The sequence below is a fragment of the Epinephelus moara genome, chromosome 19 (genome assembly GCF_006386435.1).
Source record: "Epinephelus moara isolate mb chromosome 19, YSFRI_EMoa_1.0, whole genome shotgun sequence".
Classification (NCBI taxonomy): domain Eukaryota; kingdom Metazoa; phylum Chordata; class Actinopteri; order Perciformes; family Serranidae; genus Epinephelus; species Epinephelus moara.
In genome coordinates this window covers 31,195,038-31,222,198 of record NC_065524.1, presented here as the reverse complement: position 1 = coordinate 31,222,198, position 27,161 = coordinate 31,195,038, and the positions used below count along the sequence as shown (strand labels likewise).

The following is a 27,161-nucleotide window of genomic DNA, read 5'->3' as shown; positions in this document are numbered from 1 at the left end:
CTTTTTCATATATCAAAAGGGTCCGGTGCATATGGGAGAAGTGGGAGACATGGGAGAGTTTTGTGTGTGTGTGTGGGTGGGACACATTTTACAGAGATTTACTGAGTAATAAATGGTTCTATAGAGACTTGCTTGGATGCACATAACAACACATCATAGGCTGACTGTAATGCATATTGTCACTGTAGTTTAAACTGAATATAAACATTTGTATTTCAGAGGATTGAATATTGTTGTAACGGGATTGTGCTGTTTTTACTTTGGCTACGTTTGCAGTAATGCCTCCCAAGAGACCTTTTCACTGCCGCTCGATTGGAGTTTGACTGCAGCAGCAATCACCTCTTTTCCTCGAGGCCAGGAGTTTAAGCACATGGATGTGCCTTTTCTCTTCCACTGAGCTGAAATACTTAGACTGCTCTCCAAACAGGACACAGGTTAAGTGCGTTGGAGTTCCTCATGGAGAATTTGACAAAGAAAGCTTTTGAGGTAGATCAGCTGAGCGCGCTCGCTCCCAACATGTCATGTTTGCTCTGTAGTTCACATTTAAGCTCTTTACCATCTACCAAACCACTTACTTTACTTTAGTTGGTGTCTTGCTTGTTTCTATGAGGTTGCAGGTTCCTGTTTATAAACATGGCTGATAATATACATGTACATTTTTGTAGTGTTCAATCAATCAATTTACTTTGAGGAGCAAATTATATTATGAATTATTGGTGAAAAAGATTGCTTATGCAGGTAAAATAATAAACAAATTCAAGGTATTTACAAAAACAGAACTCTCATCTGCAGACATGAAAAGACGAGACACATCTGCACCGGCAAGAGAATCTTAAAAACAGTCAAGAAAGAAAATAAGAGTGAGATTAAGGGAGATAAGAATAAAACAATAGAGGAAATTAATTCCTCATGGAACATTGAACTGAGGCAGTTACCACGCTTTGAATTAATTATTAGTAACTGTGATGAGATATGTGTGTTTGTGTGAGACTTCTGTGTCTGGGACTAAAAAATCTAGCCAACAGAAGCCGTTGTCTTATTATTCGTGCTTGCAGGCCCTGTCTTAGCTTACTGGAAGTTTGTGTCTTACTGTTATTGTTTATCATTTGAATATAGGCGTTTCCTGTTACTTTTTGCTAAGGCAGGTAATTTATTTTGCCTGTGCAGTAATATTCTTAATGCAGGCAGGCTTGGGTTATAGAAACCTGACCTGGATGTCACAGGAAGTAAAGATTTTGGAGCATATATGCCGCTGACGCAAAGCTGAAATAAAACCACTCCCTTTACTCCCATTAAAGCATCTTTGTAAGTTCTACTGTAAAGTAGGTGAACACAAATAATAGCGTGTTTCTTACAGTCAGTGTACCGCTTCTAGGAAATGAACCAAAATGGCCACTGGCGGTTTCTTTCATGATTGATCTGATGGTTGTTTTTAATTAGTCATTGAATCTAAAAAATATCAGAAAATAATGGAAATTTGCTGTCAGTTTCCCACAGCCCAAGATGATGTCTTGTATCTCAAAATCCAAAGCTCCAAAGGTATCCAGCTTACAATGATATTAAACAGAACACACTTCAGTAAAGCAGATGTTGGTGTTTAAGGAGACACAAACCTCTTTTTCTAGTCGCACTAGTGTGCCATTAAAAGTACGCTGAGTAAGCTATTACCTGTTTGTGTCGTACCCGTGGATGTACAAATAATTATCACGGGATTACTCTGATACTTTTTTTTCTTTTTTTTTTAAAGATTATTTTTTGGGGGCTTTTTGCCTTTAATATACAGGACAGTGTGAAATGGGGAGACAGAGAGAGTGGGGGCACGACATGCAGCAAAGGGTTGCAAGCCGGAGTCGAACTCGCGACCGCTGCAGTGAGGCATCACCTCTATACATGGGGCCCCGCACTATCCACAAAGCTACCGACGCCCCATTACTCTGATACTTAAAAGAACTTCAAAACGTGATGTGTCTCAGGCAGGTTCTGAAGTTATAGGGAGCGTAATTTTCCATGGTAATCACATCCTCGGAAAGAGTAAGTCACACTGAATTTAGAAATGTGTGTATCATGTCGGTGTTTGTTTGAAAACTTCTGTTCTCGATTATCTCACAGGTGGCGTCCTGCTGTGCCAGCTGAATGTCAGTTCAAGTTCTGCTCTGCCCGTTTTTTATTTGACAGCAGACATTACTCAGTGTTCTTTGAAAATGTTCTTTCTCTCTGGTTGCAGATTTGGTTTTTGGCACTTGTGTTACTTCTATCAGGGGCTGTTACTCAGAGCTGAGCACCTCTCTGTAAAGGGAGCTGTGGGCACAAGAGAGGGAAATGACATTCAAACAGTGGTGCAGTATAAAGGGTACTGGTTTTGTGTACAGATAGCAGCAAGAAGTTAAAGCCCCTCCATCTATTTGTGATAAAGGAGAACAAGCCGTTTGTCACGAGAGATAAAAAGACTGAAGAGGAGGGAAAGTCGAAGAGAGACATTCTGTTTTTGGAAAATAGTTTTCTGTGAGCTTTTGAAGAAAACATGTGATTGTGCTGCTCAGCATGGAGCAGCCGGGGAGCTCAAAGCCTCTCGCTCGCAAGCCGCTCGCAGGGAACATGAAAGGTGAGAAAGTGCCTGAAAGCCTCAGAGTGTTTGAGGATGTGGTGAGAGCCAGTAATACTGGGACGATTCAGTATCTGATGACCTTCTTGATGAAGGGCTCCAACAAAGATCACAGCAGCCACAAGTAAAAAGATGAGCTCTTTTTTTTCCCTTCCTAAGATTTCTCATTTTTACACCATACCAGCACTAACAAAACAACTGTCATCCACTTTCAGCCTACATTGTATTGGTACCTAGTTTCAGCCCAGCAGGCAGAATTTCAGTGGCTCCTGGAGTGTCATAACAAAACTCAGACAAAGTGAATATAAAAACCACAGGTTTCTAAACACATTCAGGAGACAGCTGGGAAATTTGCATGAAAATTAATATGAGAAAATCCAAGCAAGATGGATTTAATTTGTTAAAAATCTCGGCACTAGAACACAGATGACAGAACAGATATTAAATGAAATCAAATGAAATTGTAACCATAGCTATACAGCACTATTATATACCATTACTGACATGGCAGCAGGTTTGCTTCATATGAAATAGCTCCATATGTCCAGAAAGCCAAAAACATGTCATCCCCTCTGAGTCTATGCCAGGCATCTGTTATTATTTATTGATATGATGACCCACTTTACCAGCAGGATATCATTACCACTTTCCAGTAATGAAGATGCCACACTGTGTGGAGGTCCTGGTTTTCTTTTCTACCCGACCAGGTGCCTGATGTGGATGTTTTTCTTTGTTTGATAAAGTTTTTGAATCAGCAATTTTTAACTATTTTGGTACATTTTCAAGCCAAATATTTCCAGCTGCTCAAATGTGAGATTCAGTGGGGTTTTTTGTCATATATGATAATGAACTGGATATCTTTGGGTTGGACTGTTGGTTGGACAAAACAAAGAATTGGAATACGCCGTCTTAGGCTCTGGGAAATTATAAATCCCACTATTCATTGAGCAAGCAATTTCTGTGTTGAAAATTGATGATTTCAATACTGGATTTAAAGCGTTGCAGGTACAGAAACTGGGACAACTTAATGTTTAAGTATCACATATCATCAGCAAATAATAGTGTCTCATAATGTAGGTGTCAGGTATGGAAAGTGTTGTCACATGAGCCAGTAGTTTAAGCCTTAAGGCCTCCCTGCCAGGGGTTTTTCGCTGTTTATGAATCAGGACCTAGCCGTACAGTCGACTTAGCAGATTAGTTAACACCATACTGTGGTTCCCTCTTTGAGTTCCTCTTTGTCCATGACCCTGTTAGAGCATTTTCTGACCCATTTTTGGTACCTGACCTACCAGCCGAGAAACACTGCCTCTAGTGAGGTTGTTTGTTTCCACGGAGGCTTGATGCCTTGTGATCCTGAAAGTGTGTCACCCTTTGACTTGCCATATCATCGAGCATTGCACACCTTTTGACTCTAGACAGACGCTTTGTGCAGGACTCAAATCCTGCAGAGGACTCTGTTAACTTTGGGTGTGACCTGGTTGATTGATACTGTTTTCCCTGGGCATGGTTATGTGTTGCCCTTTGGCATACATGCATGCTAAATAGGACAGTTTGACATGTTGCACTGCGGCTCGGCTGGCGATAGACTCAAAAGGAAAAGTGCAGCTGTTGCCCCGCTTCCGTGTTAACATGAAGACATATTTATGTGTGCTTGCTCCTGCTGCTGTGCATGCACATTTGTTTGTCATGTGTTGTGCTCTGTTGGCAGCCAGCGGGACTGGCAGGTGTCATCCGTGCCTCCTTGCAGTTAAGTTTTACGAGGGCTTTTGTAGGTGTGAGGTTGCTGTTCCCGCTGTCAGCAGCACGCTGTTACAATCCCTGACCTCGGCCCGCAAAGTCAGTCTCACTGAGCTCCAGATCTATTGTTGTAGGACTGTGTGTCTCGGTAGCTAAGCAGCAGTTGGCATGCAGCCACGCTGAGCTCTGTGTCATGCAGAGTTGCAGGGGCCAGGAGCTTAGTCAGACACACACTTAAAAAATTATACACACGCCCATACATATAACACATGTGTACGAGTGAGGCCAATTTGAAGCAAATTCCTCAGCCAGTTTAATGATCAGTAATTTGAAATACAAAATGCATATAAAAACATGAATGAAAGCCTCTTTAAAGCAGTTGACACATGGTTGTTTCTCCATGTAAGTGAAGTAAGTAGAGAAATCAAAGGTTAAATTAAAGAAAGTAAAAACTGTCAGTCAAAATTATTCCTGCTTCTACTCCACCGCTCATTATTATGAATGTAAAATGTCTATTAGTGGAGCTTTGAATATTACAACAGACATCACTCATCATTAGTTAAATGGAAATGTCTGTAATGCTTAAGTCTAATGTTAAGCTTCAAACTCTTCCCCATACTTTTGGCCTCTTTGGGTGTATATTGCTGCACTGTGAAACGGTGAGTTCATGTCCTTGAGCTACAGGAGAGAGCAAGAGGAAAGACAGTTTGTGATTGAAGAATGAGGTGCTGCTGCTGCTGCTGCTGCTGTTAGAGTTGTTCTGATACTGATACCAGTATTTGAAATGCCTTCAATACTGCCTAAAATGCTTGATGGAGTACCAGCAAGTACGTGAGTATGGTGGCTATGCAACGATCCAATACCATAATAAACTTTAAAGTAGTTTCACACCCGGATTAAACAGCTGTTTCCCCGGAAATCAGCTCCTCGTAGCCTACACAGCAAGTTAAACTGTGCAGCCACCGGCAGCTGCTGATTTAGAGCAGTGAAGAAGAATTGATTTCTGGTGAATAACGTACTGTAACATTAGCAAAAAGTCAGTTATTCGGCAGCTTCTATGGCATTCATTTTCTGTATGTATTTGTCTATACTTTACACAGGGTTTAACTTGAGCCAGGCCAAACGATGCTAACAGTCATTTCATATTCATACACGGTTACAGCTATCAATTCTTTTAGCACAGTTATATTAGATCAGTACTCAGTGTCGGCTGATAGGCAAGTTCAGTTATTGGATTCGGTACAGGGAAGGGGAAAAACAGGGTATCAGAACACCTCTAGTTTTTGTTGAGTTCAAAAGTTGAGACAGGAAGATAATTCAGCACTCTGGACTCTGGATGTGTCCATTAACAGGACCCACTGCACTCAGACCTTTATGTCTTTTGGTCCTCAGTGTCTGGATCCATAGGTAAAAAATCAATTCCTGGCAAGTCAGCCAACAGCTCCCTCGATGCTACTGACTGTGTGCACATGTGAGTGTACTGAGAGGATTTCACATGCACACGATTTAGTGTTTTAGTATGCACTGACAATGCTGCATGTGTGCATGTCTGCAGGATTAACCCCTTCTGTCAGGGGAGCAGGTGGGGCCGAGGGGCTGAGGCTTACATCCAGTTTTGCAGTTCAAACACACCCGTCCTCACCTCCCCCTTCTTTCTGCACGCTCATCCAGATCCTCCATTTTGCTGTTATTGCCTCCATCCAGAATAAAACCTCCCCACTCCACCCCGACCTCAGAAAAAGCTGAAAAGATTCACAGCCATTCTTACCACCTGCTGAACTCTAAAAGATGTTGCTTGATGAAGTACAAGAAGAGCTTAACTCAAATGTGTTGAGCTGTGGTGTGATTTCTATCTGTGCCACCACTGTTTCACCTCCACCCTTTCTCTCCCTCTCACTGTGTGTGTGATGAAGCTGTTTATAACTTGCAGCTCTACCGATGCTGTGGTGTGATCACTGAATATAGATCTGTTGTTAACACAATGCTAACACCCTTGTGAGCGAGATAACGGGATGTGAGTTCTAGCTCCAAGTATTACTTCTTCAGGTGTGAGGCAGGGAACAGTTTGTGTGACTGTGAGGATGCATGAGCAGGTTGGTTTTCAGTGACACTTTAAAACAGGCCCAACAGATGACATCTGGTTAAGTTCTGAAATGCTTACTGAACTCAGGGATCTCAGTACATGTTAGCTAGTACTGAATGATGCTTCTGTATGACAACATGTCTAAAATACTTCCTTGGAAGGCCTCTGTGTGAACTTCTCCCACTCGGTCTAATGGGACTGTATCTGCCTTCCTGCTCTTCAGCGAGAGTGTTTAGAATAAAAGCCCCTGTATCCCTACTCATCATCAAAACACTTTACATCCCATGCTTTATTCATGCGTGGCTTAGCATTCTCTTAGCAGCAAGGCACTCTGGGAATTGTAGGAGAAATATTGTGCCTCATATGAGGAGGGCTGCCTGGAAATGAAGTGATGTTATTGTTTCTGTTCTGCTCTTGTTTTGAGAGATGGCGTAGCATATTTATATTCTGCTTTTTTTTTGTCCACTGAGAGGATGAGAGGAGGAGGTCATACAAGAAGGGTCTTGAGTTAAAGCCACGATACCCTTAGCTTGTTGTGACAGGAAGTTCATCCTCTCCTTTTTCTCATGCCTTCTTCTTTTCTCACACATGCTTTCGTTCTCTGCTCCTCGCTGTGATTTCCTGTGTATTTAGAGAGCTGTGTGTGTTTTTGAGTCATTCTCTGAAGTCAGCATTTACAGACACCCACCTCACTCAGCAAGAATAATAAGCCACATGTACTCCTGACCTTAGTCATGTCCCTGATGCTCTGATGAAGGCCTTTTTATTTGAAACTTTGCAAGAAAATCTTGGGAGGTGTGAAGTGTGTTGGGGGTGTATTTGCATTTTATCTACCGAGCGATTTTAGCCATGGAAGTCTTAAAGGGGTAGTTTTGTTTTCCTCATTTTTTTCTGCCTTCTCTTAAAGCAGTTGATTGGTCAATGGAGGAAAACTATCTGCACAAGTTATCTTGATTAACGAAATCGCCACAGTGCACTGAGTGTACATTATCATGTGGCACTGTGTGTCCACTAAAGCATTATTTCACACACTTGCCCAGGGCAAATTAATTCTCTGTTAGTGCCCTGAGTGAAATATTAATATGATCTCCATTGTAATAATGTCTGAAAATAAACTGCACACATTTAACACACAAATCTGTAGAAATCTAAATCTAGAAAACACATGAAAGAATAAGATAAGATAATCCTGCTTCTTCAATTTGTGTTAACCCTTTCCTTTTCACTCTGCAGGACGAGACCAGTGGTGCTGCGAAAGACGGACACATGAAGCATGAGAGGGTGGAGCTGAAGCTCAGCTGACCCTTCCCCTTCCTTCTCCTCCTTTCCCCCGTGCTCCATCCGATCAGCACCTCCCTCCCCCTCCCTTCCCCTCCTTTCCCCTTCCTGTATCCCTCACCCTGTTAGATCTCACCCATCTTGCCTCCCCTCCTCCTCCTCCACCAAGCCTCAATCAGCCGTGCCCAATGTACTCCCCGGAGCAGGAAAACATCTCCACCACCGCCTCCACCAAAGTGCCAGTGAAGTATGGAGAGCTCATTGTGCTTGGGTAAGCAGCAGCTAATTACATCTTTACATCCAGAACACACCTGTGAACATATCCTAATGTCCTCCTGTCCCAGGCTCAGAGCTGTAGTTACGTTATGTTGAGTAGCTGTAACGTCACCTGTGTGTATTGGCCACGACTGTCTGTATTGGTCACTGTTGGATCTACAGTGTGAGTCATGGCTGATAATGGTTGGATGTGTTGGTCGCAGAGTGTTGGCTGCTCTAGCTCAGTTCAATCAGTGTTTCCAACACTCCCAGTGTTTGAGTGATGGTTTGGAACTACATGAATTCACTCTGCTCATGGACCTGAAAATGTGACCTACCCATGTGTATTTTGTGGTTTGAGCTCTTTTAGTGTATTAACTGAAGACAATTACTGAAGCATACATTTTTGAAACCATTCACCTCCCAGCCATAATTCTGACAATATGCAGTTTGACAGTTTTTAACCTCTTAAAGGTATAGTTCACCCAAAAACAATATAAATTGTATATGGTACTCATCTCCCTGTGGTCCTTATGTGATCCCAGAAAAAGGTTTTCGAATGGCTTCAGGGCGAGTGCAGTGTGTGAAAAATGAAAGCATATTACGTAAGACTTTCTGAAAAGTCCTGTGCATCATTATCCAAGTGTCTTGTATCCATTTGTGGGCTCATGGAAATCCAAGTATTTTTGCTTAACTATTGCAAAACAAAGCACAAGAAATGCTTTGTTTCAGCCTCAGTCGAAGTTTATTTGCACTGATATGCTGTCATATTCTCGGGCATGCCGCCATTCAATGAAAACCTTCTTCTGGGACCATAGAGAGCCTAGGGAGGTGAGTACTTTGTGTGAAGTACATACAATGTACATGAACCATTTTACACATAGATGCTGGGATAGTGCCGCTATGAAGTCCCTTCTGTATACCACCTTAGCTTTTTTTATACAGAGCCAAACAACGGCAGCATAATGCCATCCCAGTGTGTGAGTCTAGATAGCATGCCAGCGTTCCAAAAGCAAAAGAGGCCTGAATTGTGACATATAACCCATCTACTGTCCCTGTTATGAGGCTGATGAGCTCATCCTCTGATTGGAGTGTACGGAGCTCCTGGACCTCATTGTTTTCCCAATTTGTGGACATTTTCAGACGCTTTTCTTCCTCTTTGAGTTAGCTGCTAACTGCTCCAAGCTGCTTTTTACATCTCCTGGCAGAGGTTGGCACATAATATGTCGTCAAAACGTCATACCTGTCCCATCCATTGTCCCGTCCTGCTGGCTGTCCCATATACACAGACATCGATAAAGAGCTGTTACTACCTTCGCTGCCGGCTTAAAGGCAAGATAACTCTGTACCCCCATTCGGCAATCACACCTTTAATGAAGAGCAGCTATGCAGAATTCTTACCTTGAACAGAAGGTGTAAAAGGCGCTTTTGTCTTTGGATGAACTTTTCCTTTAATCTTCCTGTATGCATCAAGAATTGCTCACAAGACACAAAACACATTCCTGTTGCTGATTTTACAATATCAGGCTGTGTGACAGTGGAGATAACGTGCACAGAAGAATAGTGAGCTAACAAAGACAGGAAGGAAGACTGCTTGCAAGTAAACATGCATGTTAAGATTTAAAATATTCAAAAAATTTGTCATGGAAATGCTTTTATGAGGAAGGAAATGTATTTGGCTCGTTGTTACACCTCAAAGAGGCATTTTAGTAAGAAACATTAAATGTGTTTATGTTTGTTTACTAGGAAACGGGGCTCCTTTAACACACAGTGAAGCCTTAATTACAGAGATGCAGATGCACAGTCTGAACAATAATTAAATCCTAACTTCAGAACAATGGAAATAGTGGTGGCAAAGAGTAAAAGAGCTATTGTTGTGATAAAAGACTGTAGGGAATATAAAGTAAGGATTTAGATGCACTTTGGTTGGTTAATAAATGTGTTGATATCTTCTAATAAGATAAGCAAACAAAGTCTCTAAATAATTCGAGTTGACCACAAGATGTGAACAAATGCAGCGATCCAGGAAATCAAACAGAGACACTTTCCCAGAAAACAACTTAAACAATAGTGCTATTTTTGTCCGGTTGCACAGGGACATGGACTCAGAGTTCACACAGAAAGGATAGTTAAAGAGTGGGACTCTAGTATTTTTGGAGATTAACTGCATCATTTGAGATATTACAAGATGAGATTAATTTTGGACACGAGCGGTACAGGATACTTATCGTTAACACCTTGGCTCTGTCTTCGTCCAGAGATTTGTTTTGACTCAAGTCCACATTCTCAGCTGTAGGAAAATCCTTCCACACCGCACCCTGCATCTTCAGCATAGAAGACATTTAACTGCACACACACATTCATACACACTTTCTCCAATAACAACTCACAGTGAAGGACTTCCTTTATCTGTCTGTCTCCTGTTTATTCCCCAAAGGGCTATTCCACTCCACTCCCCGTCCCAGCCCACTCCACAGAGGAATGCAGATGTCGGAAAAACTCCTCACACACACACACAGTCTTGTGCACGTACAACATATACACACACATTTTTCATGTCTCACACAGACACAAACACAGTTGGTTTCACAGCTGACTCACAGTTTGTTGTGCAGGGTTGTTCTGGAGCGGCATTGTCAGGGAGATGACCGACCGTGGAAATTTTCCCTAGTGGAAAAACGCAGCGAGCAGTTAACGCAGCTCCATGCCTTTACAAGGGAGAACCCCAGTTTTCCGTTTGGCTCTGCTTTTTCCGCTCCTATTTTTTATTCTAGGTCAGGCCACACTTTTTAAAAGGTCAATGGGGGCACTTTTTGCTGGATGACACACGCTGTGCTGCTAGAAAAGACTGCTTTAAGTGTAGTGAACATTTTAACAAGCATTACAGTATGTTTTGTGTGAGAGTGAGTCAAGCCCCGAACTCTGAAGTGAATCCATCACTGTGACACTGTGACAATAATCTGTGATTCGTGCAGTATAAGCCACATAAGGTCACACCAACAGAGAGGGCTCTTTCTCCTTGTCAGCATGGAGCATGTAACCTACTACATTAGCCGCAGGACCCTAATGTAAATGAGGATGCACCTATAGTCAGGGCTGCTAATTGTTAATTGGTAAAACATCTGCTTTCTTCACACCTGGTGCAGCTAAATGTTCCTGTGACACCAACTTAAAGGAGTTGTCTTGTAATCAAACAAAAGTTGTGTACACATTTATAAATGCAGTGTGTATCCTTGAGGCCTGACAACTATGTTGAGTACACCTTCCTTCTTATGAAACAGTTGTAAAGCCATTTTTAAAATATTTAAAATTGTGCCACCTTTGCATCAGTGTTAACTAGCTTTCAATCTCCATCTTCCTTGTCTCTCTGAGGTTCTGAGGTATGGAAGATTCAGAAGTCTGAAACCAGGTAAACCCTAGAAAAGTGCACCAACTACAATGTAAGCTAGTGAAGTAGAAGACAAAATAAACTGTTATCCTAATACTGATGATCTTTACTTTTGGCGTTGAAATCTGTTTTCTGTGTACAGTGTTTGGTTTACATGGTGAACAGTTGAGGTAAATGACTTTACTGTAGTGAACTCCACCCATGTCGTTCTGCCAGCAGGCTGAAACAAGTGCTTGGATTTAATTGAGACTCCCGTGTGACCAAGACCAGGCTCGCATATGCAGATACTAATGAAGAAATCCGTCCACACATACCGTGGTGCAGTGTTGTGTCTGGCCTCCTAGCTATCCCCGGTCCAACATTACCATGTTTGAAGCCCAGTGATGCTAATGGCCTAATCCGGAGGAATGCTGCACTGTCTCTGGGGATGATCTGTTTACATGGACATCCATGTGGCTTTTTAAACAACTGTGACGTCACTGGATACATTGCAGTCGCTCCAAATCCATCTCCATCTGTTTGTGTACCTGTGTGATTCTGTGGTTGTGGAGCAATTGTACGTCCACATGCAGAATTATGCAAGTACATTTTTCGTGTATGCCATGAACCTCAGCTGCAGTGTCCCAGGTTTTACAACAGTGCAGCTGTGTTGCATCGGCATTGTTTAATTTCTAAGACAGTATTCACACAAGGAGATCACTGGAAGAAATATTCTCTCCCTTCTACACCGCATATATGTTTAAAAAAATACTTCAATGTATTTGTCAGCCTCTGCCTTCAGTCTAATAACCTTTGTAATATAAATACAGACACAGAGTGACTCGACCATGGGCAGTAATTACTCACACAACCTGTCTTTATGTTTTTATAGGTTTACTGTATAAGTAGTAGCTTGTTGCTGCACACTGAGCTTTGGTTTACTAGTTTGGATGGAACACACTCACACACACATGCTTGTTGCTAGTTGTGGGCATTAAATAATACAGTATGTGTCTGCACACACACACACACACACACACACACATACAGACTAACTTTTTCCTAACTCTGGTCCTTCCTGCCTCACTGTGTGAACAACCTGTACTGTATATACACTCACACACACACATCAACACACACTAACTTGTTGCTAAACTTTGGCCATTGTTTTGGGAGTATTTGGATACACGCATATACTTTCACATATTACTGCCGCCCATGGGAACCTGGGTTTGAACTGCCAGCAACACTTTGAGCTTTCTCCAACAGACTGCCCTGCCCTCTCTCCGGATACGGGCTAAACTTCACCATGGTTACGCTCTTGCCATGGTTACTCTTCCCAAACGTTGCTGTGGCTCTGTTCTCTCACCATGGTTACTCATAAACCCTCCCAGCACCGTTTGATCCCAGCAGATCCGCTCTCTCGGAGAAACATTTCGCCGTAGGCTGGGCGTCCTTACAACCTTTCTGTGCCGTCTTTGCTGGACTCAGTACAATGGGTGGTTTCATTTTGAGAGTCTGATGGGTCAAAGGCTTGTTCCAGCTGTGCAGAGGTCCTTTACAGCATGGCCAGCTCTGCTGTAGTCACAGCATTTTCTCTTGTTTTTTCTCAATCATGCTCACTTACTTTAAAAAAAACCCTTCTTTTTATAGTACACTTGCGTCTGCAGCCCAGGTTTAAGATGATGAATCCTTGATTACTGTATGTGCTTACCTGTGACTGTGACTTTTTCTTACTTATTTGACATTGTCACTGTGCTGTCCACTATTTGTAAAGTTCACCACTGGATTCCCGCTTTTGTGTGACTCTTTTGAAAAGTTCTGAAACCTTAAAAGTTTTATGATAAATGATAAATTCTCTGGAAGTTTAAGAGAAGTTGGGTAATGTGTGTTTTTTTTTTTTAACTTATCCTTTTTAGACAATACATAGCTAAATTACTGCCCTTAAAAAAAAGCAAATGAATAATAACAATCATTAGCTGAAAACTGCAAAATGCACGGCTAAGCAAAAAGCTACAGGAAGCAATTTAATCATTGTGTATGTCTTCAGATTTCACATTGCATTTATTGCAGTTGAGTTACGGTATATCAGAGAGTCCGTAACTTCTGTGGCTTCTGGATGTCATAACAGTGTTAAAGTAGCGGGCAGTGTTTATGCATGTGGTAATGTTTATAAAGCTGTGGTCCTGTTAGCAGGAATATCATTTCACACTGGTAACAGCTTATTTAAAACATGTGTGTGCAGTACAGAATAAGACCTTGTGTAACATGGGTGTGCTTGCTGTTTGACAGCAGGCAGTGTGTTTCATATACAGACGTTTATACCTGGAAAGTACAGTTACAGTGTTTAGATCATTGGCTGCTTTAGGGAATGTGAACTTTGTTGCTCCATTCAGGGTTTTTTAATTACTATACCTAATTTTGCTTTTGTTAATTACATACTATTGTTGTTTATATTGTTGTTATCTTGATTTTTATGAATGCTTCTTTTCTATTATGATTGATTGGCCACAGACGGGTCAGTTTAAGTCAATAACACACAAACACATCGTTGATATGCTGAAATGAAGATGGATGGAGATGACGAATGTTTCCTGAATGTTTTTTTTTACTTTAGGAAATCCAGCAAGACACACACACACACGCTCTAAGAGACACACACTCACAGAGACACGACAGCACAGTCACGGTGTTGTCGGGAGTCACAGAGACTCCATTCTGTTGGAGGGAACGCCTCTGTTTATTCTCCTTTCCTCGGCCATGTATCAGGCTAAATGAGTCTCTTTGTGTGTTTATTTTCTCAGCCCTTCTGGGGTTATGTTTGGAGGGCTTTGTTGTTTATGCGTACATGATGTGCTTTTGAAAAAAAAAAAGCATGTATGAAAAGTATAGGCTGCAATTTGAGTGCGTGCATGTGTATATGGTCTTAGAGGCATGAAGGGAGTGCACCAGAATGCCTCAAGCATTTTTCCACAATGACTGTTTTTCCAGTGTATTATATGGCCACTCAGACAATAATGCCCTATTGTTTTGTGTATGTATGTGTGTGTTTATGTTTGTGCGTGCGTGTGTGTACGTGCAGGTACAATGGCTCTCTGCCCAACGGGGACCGAGGCAGGCGCAAGAGCCGCTTTGCACTTTGTAAGAGACCGAAGGCGAACGGGGTAAAACCCAGCACAGTTCACATCGCCTGCTCTCCACAGGCAGCCAAGGTGAAGCACAAAAACACACATACAAACACACAATACACTGTGATGTAGTCATCCTAGGGATTACCGAACTGCAGTCATCGAAACCCCACACATCAGCAGTTTCACTCCTTTTCTTGAACTGAAAGTTAGTTATGTTTAGGTGAGTTTCAAGGCTACAGAGTTCCTGAAACACATTACAAACATACTGAGTGATATGGAAAATACATGTGCATCAGTTAGAGAATAGCATTCTTTACTCCTTCTCTTAAAAAAGGTTCGTCTCTGTAGGTGTGCGATTTTATTTGTCTGACAACATCAAATAAAACACACCCAGTTGAGTGGATTTGGCCGCGCTGCTCCACCAAAGGCTTTATTGAAATTCTGTTTGCTTTTGTTCTGTGATATTAAAGTACCAGACACACACACACACACACACACACACACACACACACACCGTGAACAGGACAGGAAAAGGAAAGAGTTCAGCAAAGCTTCCCTGAGTTAGCAGAAAAGGGAGTTACAAAGGAATTTTTACACAGCGTTTAACTGGAAGGTTTATAAGAGAAACAAATGTGAACGGTCCAGTGGAAGGTAACTGAGCGTTTTCTAGCAAAGTCCTGGGAAGCACATGTCCGTGTGTTTCCATCGTCAGTTATACAGCAGCCCAGAAATCTGTTAAATTAACATGAGGCTGGACACGCACTTTTGTACTTTCTCATACACACAGGCCAAGGTTTTAGCTGATGTTATTTAGAGAGTCTTGAAGAGCGTTTGTTCTTTAGTTTGGGTGGTCCTAACTGACTGAAAAGATGTCGAGGCTGTGTTTAGTCCAGCTAGTGACTACATAACTGAACTCTTCACCCACTCCACCCTTCCTATGTGTATCTGTTGTTCTCTGCACAGATCAGTGAGCAGGCGTTTTTGCAATAAAGCATGTCCAGGTTCAATCCTCGTGTATGTTTGAAGTGAAGGATTTGATTTAAGAGCACCTGAACATCTTTACTTTTATCATTTTATCATCTCTGTGTTCATCTATCCTTCCTTCCCTCTGTCCCATCAGGCCATAAGCAACAAAGACCAGCACAGCATCTCTTACACTCTGTCTCGAGCCCAAACGGTGGTGGTGGAGTACACCCATGACAGCAATACAGACATGTTCCAGGTAACAAGCCTCAGTCACTCCTACTCACATGCTTTCCTTGTTATCAGCACACCTGGTCTGAGATCAGTTGTGTAGACTGTGCACCCTCATTTCAACATGACAACGGTCTGAGAAAAAAATCTTGTGGTGTGAGCAGCACAACAACTTGGGGATGTTCAAGGTCTTGTAGTCTTCAGGTGGTTTACCAACACAGTCAGCAATGGGAGCACCAGCAGCTAAAAAAAACCCCTTGGTGCAGTTTGCAAACAGAATTTGCAAAATCTTACCTCTTGGAGTCATAACTAAGTCAAGTATGAATACACAGACATGATACTTATATTTTTAGATTCAGTGTGACGGACACTTCCCGAGCATACCGTTATTTCCAATGTCCATCACAAATAAACGTCCATGAATCCACTTAGAAATAATACAAAAAATATGCTCCAGAACCTTTGTGAGAAAAATCAGGTTTTTAAGTTTTCTTCAGCATCAAAATAATCCAGTGATACTCATTATACTGATTAAACTGCAAACAGGAACTTCTAACAGCTAATTCAGCATACTTCTGATGGTGCCGATAAATCAAAATGTAAAAATATATAGCTAAATGTCTCTATGACAACATAATACTTCTTGTAGAAATCCTCCAAGGCTCCTGAATTATGGGAACTGTGGTTTCAAAACTCAGAGGGGGGTTTAGTTTTGAGGTTGTACAGAATGTCCTCAAGGTTATTATGGGTTTTATGCAGCTTAGCGATGTATGTGAACCAGCTGAAAACTTGGCTCCAAGGTCACCTAGCTACATGCTGTTTTAGAAACAGAAAGCACAAACTGTTTGCGTTTTCTTCCTCGCTATATTTACTTGCAAACCAGTTTTTTGGCATTATTCATCTAAATCATTCTTCTTCTGTTCATATTCTGTATTTTTTTTTTAAAGACTTTGTCTCAGCTCTTCTGTTGTTACTCTCTTCTCCAGCAAGACTCCTCAGAGGGAATAGATTATTGTTTTATCTCATAAATGGAATACATTGTCGTCTTGTCTTAAACTTGCAACAACAAATCTCTATCTCTTCACCAGATTGGTCGATCGACAGAGAGTCCCATAGACTTTGTAGTGACGGACACTGTGGCGGGCAGCCAGAGTAACGCAGACACCCAGTCGGTCCAGAGCACCATCTCCCGCTTCGCCTGCCGCATCATGTGCCAGCGCACGCCGCCTTACACCGCACGCATCTATGCCGCTGGCTTCGACTCCTCCAAAAACATCTTCTTAGGGGTAAGCGTTGAGCTGTCTGGAACTTCAGACACATGTAGGCGAGTGTGAGCGAGTAAAAGGCAGAAAGATGAAGGGAGAAAGCACCAAAGAACTATTTGATATGGAAGATAAAATTCTCCGTGCAAAACCTTTAACCTGATTTCTTTTCCCAATCATGTTTGTTTTTACTGTCCTATCTATTTTTCATTTAATGTCAGAAGCAGACGTCATTCCTCTTGATTTGTTATGGTCATGACAGCAGAGGGGCAACAACAAACGTCCTGTCAAAGTGTCCGTGGCTACAACATGACAAGCTAATTTGATAAAAGAGGAACTGACTCCACATAATTTGCTTTTCAGTCTTGTTTTTTTTTAAGCCATAGCAGCATGTCAGTGTGTACAACAAAATGCTACAGCTACACAAGTCAAGGATGAGTTTCTAATAGTACCTGTTCATCCTATATTGTGCTTTGCCCCTGTTGAGTTCAGATGTTTGGGGTTTAGTCACAATATAAATCAGAATATACAAACTTCTAAATCTTAAACAACTGAGTGACAAGATACATGTATTACAGATGTTTGATTTGGGACTGCATGATGAAAAATTCAATTGTCCCTGTCCTTATAACACCTTCTCATGTCCTGGTTTTCCTCAGGAGAAGGCTGCTAAGTGGAAGACGTCTGACGGTCAAATGGATGGGCTGACCACCAACGGCGTGCTGGTGATGCACCCTAGAAACGGCTTCACCCAGGACTCCAAGCCAGGCGTCTGGAGGGAGATCTCAGTCTGTGGCAATGTTTTCACTCTGCGGGAGACCCGCTCAGCGCAGCAGCGAGGAAAGATGGTGAGAAAAGATGCAAAACGTGTAGCTCCACATTCACTGGTGCGCTCAGTGTGCCCAGAACATTCAAAACAGAGATTCAGCTACTGAAGAGCTTTCACAGTCAGGGTGCGCTCATCAAGTGTTTCATCATTGCTGCTTTAGAAGGAACTGTGCTAGTGGGTTTTCTAAAGGAGAGAACAGTTTGGCTTTTTTAAGAAGACCACATGATAATGATGATGTCACCAATCACAACAAAAAAGAAGTGTTTGTGTCTTTCTTTCACCCCCTCCCCTCACTCCAACACTCTCACACTCTTGTACCAACTTCGTGACTCAGGCAGCGGGAGGTTAGTCAGAGCTTAACACCACCAGGGGGTTATCGGGATGCCATCCCCATGGCAACAGGTCCGGCTGTCAAAGCTGTGTGTAACAGGACCTTGTAAGGGGATCCTCCAGCTGACGTCGGAGCCTCTCAGCCAATCATAACCCTCACTCTGCCTTGTCAGCGTGGCCACCTGTGGCATTCCTCTGATTGGATTTAGGTTGTTGGTGGTGTGTTTGATGAGGCTTTATTCCTCCTCCATTCCTCTCCTCTCCATCCTGCCACCCACAACATACACATCATCAACCACGAGCACACAGTCAGCAGTTCTAGCATTAATCCGTCTCTTTATCTGGGGTGCCACCTGTTTCCAAGTCTCTCCAGCGCAGCACAAATTAACAGCTCTCTTATCTGCACCTGCCCTTTACCATCCAGAGAGTTAACTGTGTGTGCATTATCCACCACTACAGAGACCACTCATTATTTCACACGTGATTGACAATTTAGATAGTCGGCTATGGGAAAGCACCTATTATAATTATGTACGGTGACAGAACATGATGGGCTTTAATGGTCCGAATGCACACAGGAGACCTCTCAGTGGAGTCCTCTGCGTGTTGATGCTGTCACAGAGATCATTTTTGGATACATTTTGAAGGATTTTTTTAATGTAAGTAGGCACTATTATTGTATGAAGAAAAAAGACAAACTAGAATCAAAGCTGTGAACTTAAATTAAGCTGCTTCAGCATACGTATCTGCTCTGTATAACAAATGCTCTGTGTTCTCTTTTGAGAAAAAACAAAAGAAACCAAAAGGAAACATTTATTTTATATGTATTTTTTTGGCTTTATGATGGCGCCCCCTATTTGCCTACATAGAAAGAGAACTTGTTTCCAATAGCCAATTTTAAACCATATTTGCATGAAGCACTGACATTAGCATTTTATCACAGGCAGAACAGACACACTGAGCCAGACAGCAGCCTGCTACGCAACACAAGAACCACAGTCTCTGAACAGTGACAGCCTACATGAGCTGTCCTGCTAAAGTCTTCTTCCTTCTTGTCCTGTGTCTTAACTTGCTGAGCGAACGACTAAACAAACTCTCACAGGGGGAAAGTGCACTGCTAACATCAGTTTGCAGTTCAATGAGCTGAAGCACAGCGTGTAATCTGACCACTCTGGTTTGTTTACAGGGTTCCTGCGGATTCTTAAAAAGTCTTAAAAGGCACTGAATTCATTAATTTAGAAATAAGGCTGTTATTGGTATTAAAATGCATAAGATCATCTTTCAGAAGTCCTAAAAATGCTAAGACACAGGAGGCAGGATTATATAATTTTTTTCTTCCATTTTTTTTTGCTTATTCAAAAAACGCCTCTTGCAGTAACGTCATGCAGATCAAGAGGGTTCACTGTCTGTTAGCTCCGCTCCTGTCGTACCCTGGACGACGCAGTGAAGTGCAAATTCAACAATTGGCTATTTAACCAAGATTTTTCAGCATGGCTGACACCAATACAAGGCAATGCATACAAGGCTTGGTGTGTATTATACAGAGGTAGAGCAGGTCGTCCACTAATTGGAAGATCAGCGCTTCGATCCTCGGCTCCTCCATTCCGCATGTGGAAGTATCCTTGGGCAAGGTACTGAACCCCAAATTGCTCACGATGGCTGTTCCATCGGTGTGTGAGAGCCTGTGAATGGTTACTGAGTAGCAGGTGACACCTTGTATGGTATCCTCGGCCATCACTGTTTGAACGTGTGTGTGAATGGCTGAATGTGACATGTAGTGTAAAAGTGCTTTGAGTTGTCAGAAGACTAGAAAGGTACTTTGCAAGTTCAGTCCATTAATGGGAGTCGAGGCAGTGGCAGGTATATCCAAGTTTCGTTGACGTCAGTTCATTTTTTGTTCCCTCAATTTTTGTTATTGTAAAATTGCTCTAAAATTTCACTCTGAGTGGCATTAAAAAGACTCTTTAAAAGTCTTAAAGCTAACTTGCCTCAAGCTGTAAGGACCCTGTGTTTAGATGTTGGTGCGGTCCTTACTTTTCAATACCACTAACAACATGCTGTCTGTGCATGACATGTCGACTGAAGCACAAGTTTGTTTACTCTGTCTCTGTTCCCTCCTGGTGCTCAGCCTGCGAGCTGCTGTCAATCAAACACAGACACCGACGGGCCTGTTTAGCCACTGAACTGCAGCATTTCTGATACTTCTATTACAACAATTATATATTATATATTATTATCAACACATTTAAAAAAGCACCTTGACGTTTGACCTTAATTTCAGTTGTTCTTTGACAACATACAGTCATTTTAGATTAACTTCTTTGAGGTTTGTAATGTAATGCGCCCTCCCCTCACCGCTCTGTAAATGGGATAACTGCCCTGCATTAGTGAAGGTTAACAGCTGAAGGACTTTGTGATTGAATGGGGGGGGGAAATGTCATCTCAGCAAGTTTGCCAAAAAGCTATCTAGCTAGCATGTGTGTGTCTTTGTGTGTGTATGTTAATAGGCACCTAAAGGGGGCTGCTGAATGAATTTAGGGTTTTAAAATCCCTTGTTTGTTCCTTCACCTGTCCTTTAAAAAAACATCCATTAGAAAAACGGAGAGAACGCTCACTGAGAGAAAAAGATTAAGGCTAAAAATAATAGTAACATTTGTCTTTTTAATGGATGTTTTTATTTATTTTAAAGCAGTAAACACCAGGCAGTATTTTAGTAGTTACTGTGAGGTAAAGATGAATGATGTGAGGCGGGTTGGTCTCAGTTTGTGGACGGACTCACTCAGCCTTGCCAGCAGGGCAGCTGCCTGCCCTTCTGCAGTTGGACACAAGGTTGAAGCCAGCTTAATTAGGAATATCTTACAGTGCAGTGCACACACACACACACACACACACACACACACACACACACACACACACACACACACATAGAGAGGTTTTCAATGAGCCTGCTGTAAGGGCTCTTGTGAAGTATAATAAATGAGCACAGTGTCTGAGCCCCTGCTGCGTTTAATAAAAGCTTTTGTGCTGATAAATGTTCGCTTCTGTGTAATTTAATTATAACTGTGTGTCGAGGGTGAGAGTGTGCGGATGTTTACATGGATCGTCTCGACCCGGAGCGCTCAGATCATTAAACCTGAGTGTGGTAATTTATTGATCAGACAAACACTTTTTCAAACTGTCATCCTTTCCTTGACGTGGCGGTGGGTTATTGATTAGAAGAGCAGCCATGTGACTCAAAAGTTTCTGGTTTGAAATCAGCTGAACAGCTGGGAAAATCTGAGCAGGGAGGGGAGAAAAACAATAACAACTGTTTCCCTCGAGCGAGACGCTGAACTCTTACCCGTTCCAGTTGAGCAGCTTGTTGGCCAACAGTAGAAAGACTGTGGTTTTACTGGGCAGATGTGAATGTGTGTTACTGCATCAGTGTGCGAGAGCTTAGCGAACCTTCCCGGGATGAATGAAGGTTAAAAACTGTCACCAGGAGGGACACAACAACCTGTGGCGGTGTTGTGCCGCCGCCACAGCAATGTGTTTGCCCCGAGCAACTCAGTGACCTCGGCACCAGCGTTAGTACGGGTGACCTCACCAAAGAGCCCTGGGAGCTCCCCGCTTCTGTGTATCACTCTTTTAAAAATAGTTTTTTCGTCCCTCCCTCTGCGCTCAGTCTTTCTCTCTTCATCCTCTCATTTTTGTCTATCTCTGGTTATCTAAACGTGGAATTTCCCCTCAGCGTCTGATCTGTGCCTCATCAAGAGTGTAGTTTACCAAATTTTCCAGCAGCTCTCAGTCCTGTTCCTCCACCCACTCACCCCCTTCGTTGTTCTTTTAATTTCCTCATGTCATCTTGCCTCCAGCTGTCAGCCCCCCTGCCTCCTCCCTGAGCCACACAGCTGTCTGAGGTGTGCCTGCGTTACACTGCCACCTGCTGTGTCCACACGAATACTACTATAAGGCAGTCCATCCGTTTTCAATCTCTTATCCTGTTCAGTGTCACAAAATGAGCTGGAGGTGTTGCAGGGTGCACACAGGAAAGTCACTAGTCCTTGAGAGAGGCTGGAATCAGTTCAGTATAAGTGAAAAAAGTAATGTTTGAAAGATGTGAAAAATCAGCAGCTTTTGTCTCTCTGTCATTTTGGACTGAAACTTTTCATAGAAAGACATTTGAGGATCATTTTTCATTATTTTGTGGACTTCTCATAAACTAAAAGATAATGTCAATGTGTCAGTAATAGGTAATATAAAATCATCTTTAGTTGCATCGTTATTATTGTCATTTTACAAAGCTACATTTACACAAATACATCAGCTTCCATCTGTAGTGTTTCAGCAGCAGTAAGGCTCGAAAAAACTAATCAAGTGAAAAGTCAGTGAATGTATTATGGTTATTTTTAGCCAAGCCAGCGGGGGGCTCTGGGGATGGCAGTGTGGGTTGGTCTGGAAATGTCTCAAAAAATATTACTGTAGATAGTTGTCAGGAAATCGTACTGACTTTGATGATCTCCCAACTTCTTATCTAACACCATCCATCGTGTACAGACGTTCATGTTAATGTTATCCACAGGATGAATTGTAATCAGGTCTGTAGCTACCACTGGAGGAAACAGAGTTCATGTGCTCTGTGTTTTTTCTGGGAATTTGACCTTGAGTGCAGGTTATATTTTATTATTTAAAATTGTAGATGCAATGACCTTAAAATGTGCCAGTGTTTAAGACAAAGTAAGGTTAGAAAAAGTAAGAGATAGATAATGAATAAATACAAACATTTAAAAACTGTTTGAACCAAATGTTATTCTTGGAGATCAAACTCATACAAATATTCTTTAGAAAATCATGTAGAGAAACTCAAAGGAGCCTCTTTGCAGAAATGAAATATAACATTCTTAAGCATTTGTTTTCATAATGTATAATCACCTTAATCTAAGAATAGTTGTGTTTTCATTACCTTAGAATGAGCTGTTCATGTCTACATAGGGAGCTGATCCTTTTCCAGTGAGTCCTCCATGTTGCACCTCCATGGAAAGGACAAACCAAACACTGGCTCTAGATAGGGCCATTCTCATTTTACATTACCTGAAGGCCATTACAGGTTCTCCAATAAGCTTGGGAAGGGCGGGATGAGCGGAGGAGTATTAAGTTGGTTACAGTCTGCAACCTCATCACTAGAAATCCTATATACTAGACATTTCAAGGGTTTTTAGATGCAGAGTTAGTGTGACCTTTTAAAGATGTTTCCAATTAAAAGTCATTCCTGGTGGAGCAGAGGAAACTCCTAGAAATATTCATTAATTGAAGACAATATTTTACTTAAATATAATTGAACAGATGAATGAATTAGTTTTACAAAAGTCCTTGACATTACCTGGGGTTGGACGAGCTGCTTGGACACACGACCTCCGTATTTCTAAAATCCTCGCTACTGCCCTGATTGTCACATCGTGTCTTGTTTGATATTCAGTGATCTAAGGGTTCAACCTGCTGTATTTTGTATTTAAATACTTCTGTTGTCTGTAGCAACTCATCTCTATAATGTGTCTCTGTTCCAGGTGGAGACTGAGAGTCAGGAGCTGGTCGACGGCTCTCTCATCGACCTTTGTGGCGCGACTCTGCTGTGGCGTACTGCCGAAGGCCTGTCTCGCACCCCCACCCTCAAACACCTGGAGGCGCTTCGGCAGGAAATCAACGCAGCCCGCCCACAGTGTCCCGTGGGCTTCAACACGCTGGCCTTCCCCTCCATGCGTCGCAAGGACACGCCGGATGAGAAGCAGCCCTGGGTCTACCTCCAGTGCGGCCACGTGCACGGCTACCACAACTGGGGCAACCACCGCGAGGAAAGGGAGGGCCGGGAGGGCCGGCAGAGGGAGTGTCCCATGTGTCGAGCTAAAGGGCCATACGTGCCGCTGTGGTTGGGCTGCGAGGCGGGGTTTTACGTGGACGCCGCCCCGCCCACTCACGCCTTTAACCCCTGCGGCCATGTTTGTTCAGAGAAGACAGCGGGCTTCTGGAGTCAGATCCCGCTGCCACATGGCACGCACACCTTCCACGCCGCCTGCCCCTTCTGTGCCCAACAGCTGACTGGTGAGCAGGGCTTCGTCAGACTCATCTTCCAGGGACCCCTCGACTAGCAGGGCGACTTCCCAGCATCCTTTGGATGAAGCAGAGCGGGGAGTTTTTTTTGTTAAGACCCTGCAATGAAAACGGGGAGCGACACAGATTTGTTTTCTTTCCTCTGCAGTTAAGATAAAAACTTTTTTCTGGACTTTTTGTCTCTCTCATTTTTAAGTGACCTTTGTATTGCTTTTTCATGAATGACGACAAAGATTTCTATATTTTCACGTGAAACCAGAGACACAAAAACCAAACAGAGAACACTGCTGGGTAAGCCTTTTGTTCGTTTCTCGGAAAGAACTTTCAACAACAGTATTTTTCTAAATTACTAATGTACCGTAGTGCAAACGTACGGTTTTTATTCATGTTTATTGTTGCAATATACATCTGTGTACATCTCTTAGAGCTAATTTAAACAAAGATGTTTATTTATGGCCCAGGAACCATCGCTTCATCCTTTATCTGTCAGATATGCCTAACGTCAATACTATTTAGCATTTTAATTTGAAGATACAGTATATGGTTAATCCGATATAAAGTTCTAGGTGTGTTCTGAGGGTTTCGTTCCGTGTCCCTCCCCTTCCATGTTCACCCCTCAGATCTGTTTGTCGTATTTATACACCCTGTCCTCTGGCGTGCTCTCACTCTGTGTGTTAACCCCTCAGTTATACTTCTCGCCTTTTCACATTCAAAGCAATAGATTTGGAACGGAAACCTCCTAAAGCATTATGGGAGTCCTCTGGGTGTCTGTGTAACACTCAGACAGCCTGAATGGACTGCTCCCTCCCTTTAAAGTCCGAGTGAAACGTTTCTGTGGGTGAGTGAATCTTTTCTGATCACATGTTAGCCATGATACCGCAGCTATGTAGCACACACACAAACATACACACACACACACACACACACACACACACACACACACACACCAGACCTGGTCAAATACTTTTTATTAATTAAAAGTGTAAAGGAACTTGCACCCAAACATTTATTGTACAAAAATAAGAATATAGATGTTACAAGTGCTGTTTATTCCTTACTCTGCTTCTCTGCTGTGATGTTTGGGGCTCACCTGCACAGGTACAGCAAGAATGACACCCATTGTTTTGCCAGATACAGTATTCTGATCAGTATTAATCTGAGCTTAGAAAGTTATTTATGCTTTAGGCATCTTACAACAACATCCTGACTGTTTTTAACCAGATATTTAAATGAAAACTTTCACTCCAGCCAGTATTGGAAGATGCTGTTAGAGGCTGATAAATGACGTGGTTTATTTTAACACTGATTTACGGCACCGTTTCCGGCATGATTTTAAACACTAGTCATGATTTATGAGAGGGAGGAATTTCAGTGTGCTTCTCTGTCTCTCTCAGCTGATCTGTACCAGTGCAGGAAGTCCCATCTGTCTGAACACAATACAAGATAAACTGTAGCTGTTTGACTCAGGTTTGATCCACACAAACACATGCATGGCTTCACGTTAGAAAATTGTCTTCATGGGTGTGTGTGTGTGTGTGTGTGTGTGTGTGTGTGTGTGTATGTACTCATCAGGGCTTCGTATTAATTTGTGCTTTCCAAACAGTGTGCTGAAGTGGCCCCATGGAGCATTTTAGGGGCAACGAGCTGTACAGTGTGACAGATGTCAAAACAAGCTTTTAATTTCAGCAGCTTTATTGAAACACGGTCGCCAACAGATCAATTTGTGATAAATGTGGTTCAAATAAGAGCCTGCAGTTTAATTAAACATTAATTCTGTGAGGTGGACAAACAACAGAAAGAAACTCTTGTCCGTTGTCTGGTTTATATGTTCCTCCCAAACCAGTCAGTCAGAGAAAAGTCAACTTCTACGTAAAACCTGCTAAAAATTTTTAAAAATTGACCAGTTGTGTTTCATTAGAATGAATTAACGTGACATAAATATCAATAGCAGCACTGTTTGTTCAGGAGCTCATCGATATTTTGGTCCTGACCAGTCAGGAACGAGTACTAATGTAGCACTGGTTTATAATACCCATCCTTAGTTTATCCCACATTTAGTGCTAAATGATTAATCATTTTTATATTAGCATCAAATCTGGAATGGAGCAGGTAATCACAGCTGTGATTATTTTATTTTTTTGGTGGGGTTTGGGGGTGTTTAATCCTTTATTATGTAGTCATTAGAAAGATGACAGAAAATGAGGGGATAGAGAGACAAAGCTTGAAACAAAACCAGAGACGTTGGGGTTCATGGCCGGCGTCTCAACCTGGAGTCGCCATCTTCCTATCTTAGATTCAACCAGCCATAATGACAACTGTCACCAACAAATTAAAACAAACCATCTGCTTTATTGGTAGGTAGGAGTCAACATGAACCTGAGCCCTGAAAAATAGAAATCAAAGCATCTACAACTCATGACAAACTCCGCACGCTGAGGAAGATCATGCAATTCGATTGAAAGCTGGATAACAGCCATGAAATGGACCTTGTGTTTAGTCTGCTACTGCCCCCATTTACCCTTCACACTACCTTCACAACAACACACACAGACTGAGACAAAATGCTGAGTGCAGAGAAGACAGTCCTGATGTTTTGCACATTATGTGAAAGCACAAATTCTCCCAGCCTCCCGCTGCTGAGTGCACACACAACACATCCTGCATCCAATTAACTCATGAGAACGAGACACACACTCGAACTGTAGAAACTTCCCAACAGTGAAACAGCTTCACTGATCAGTCACTTCCAAACTGTCCGCAACACCTTCGTCAGTGTACACAGGAGTGTGTGTGTGCGTGAGTGTGTGCGTGTGAGAGAGAGAGAGATTGTAATTTATGTGTTCATGATGATTGTATGTGTGCAGTTTTCAGTTTGTGTGTGTTTATCCATCGGTCCAAACACACACACACACACACACACACACAGTATCATTTCCATCACCCCAGTGCTCGGACTGCAACACACTAACTCACCTCAGGGAGAAAACAATGACCTGTGTCACCCCCCAA

At 42.3% G+C, this 27,161-nt stretch overlaps 1 protein-coding gene across 1 annotated transcript in view; it reads left to right on the top strand.

The window, feature by feature from the left end:
• The window catches only part of peli1b (pellino E3 ubiquitin protein ligase 1b), a 40,542-nt gene extending 15,443 nt beyond the window's left edge, over positions 1-25,099 (top strand). The window contains exons 2-7 of the mRNA XM_050071488.1: positions 7,656-7,971; positions 14,405-14,534; positions 15,574-15,675; positions 16,736-16,933; positions 17,569-17,757; positions 23,612-25,099. Of these exons, the coding sequence (XP_049927445.1) occupies positions 7,889-7,971; positions 14,405-14,534; positions 15,574-15,675; positions 16,736-16,933; positions 17,569-17,757; positions 23,612-24,190 (1,281 nt within the window). The 5' untranslated portion in view covers positions 7,656-7,888 and the 3' untranslated portion in view covers positions 24,191-25,099. The remainder of the gene's footprint in view (positions 1-7,655; positions 7,972-14,404; positions 14,535-15,573; positions 15,676-16,735; positions 16,934-17,568; positions 17,758-23,611) is intronic.
• The last annotated feature ends 2,062 nt before the right edge of the window (positions 25,100-27,161 follow it).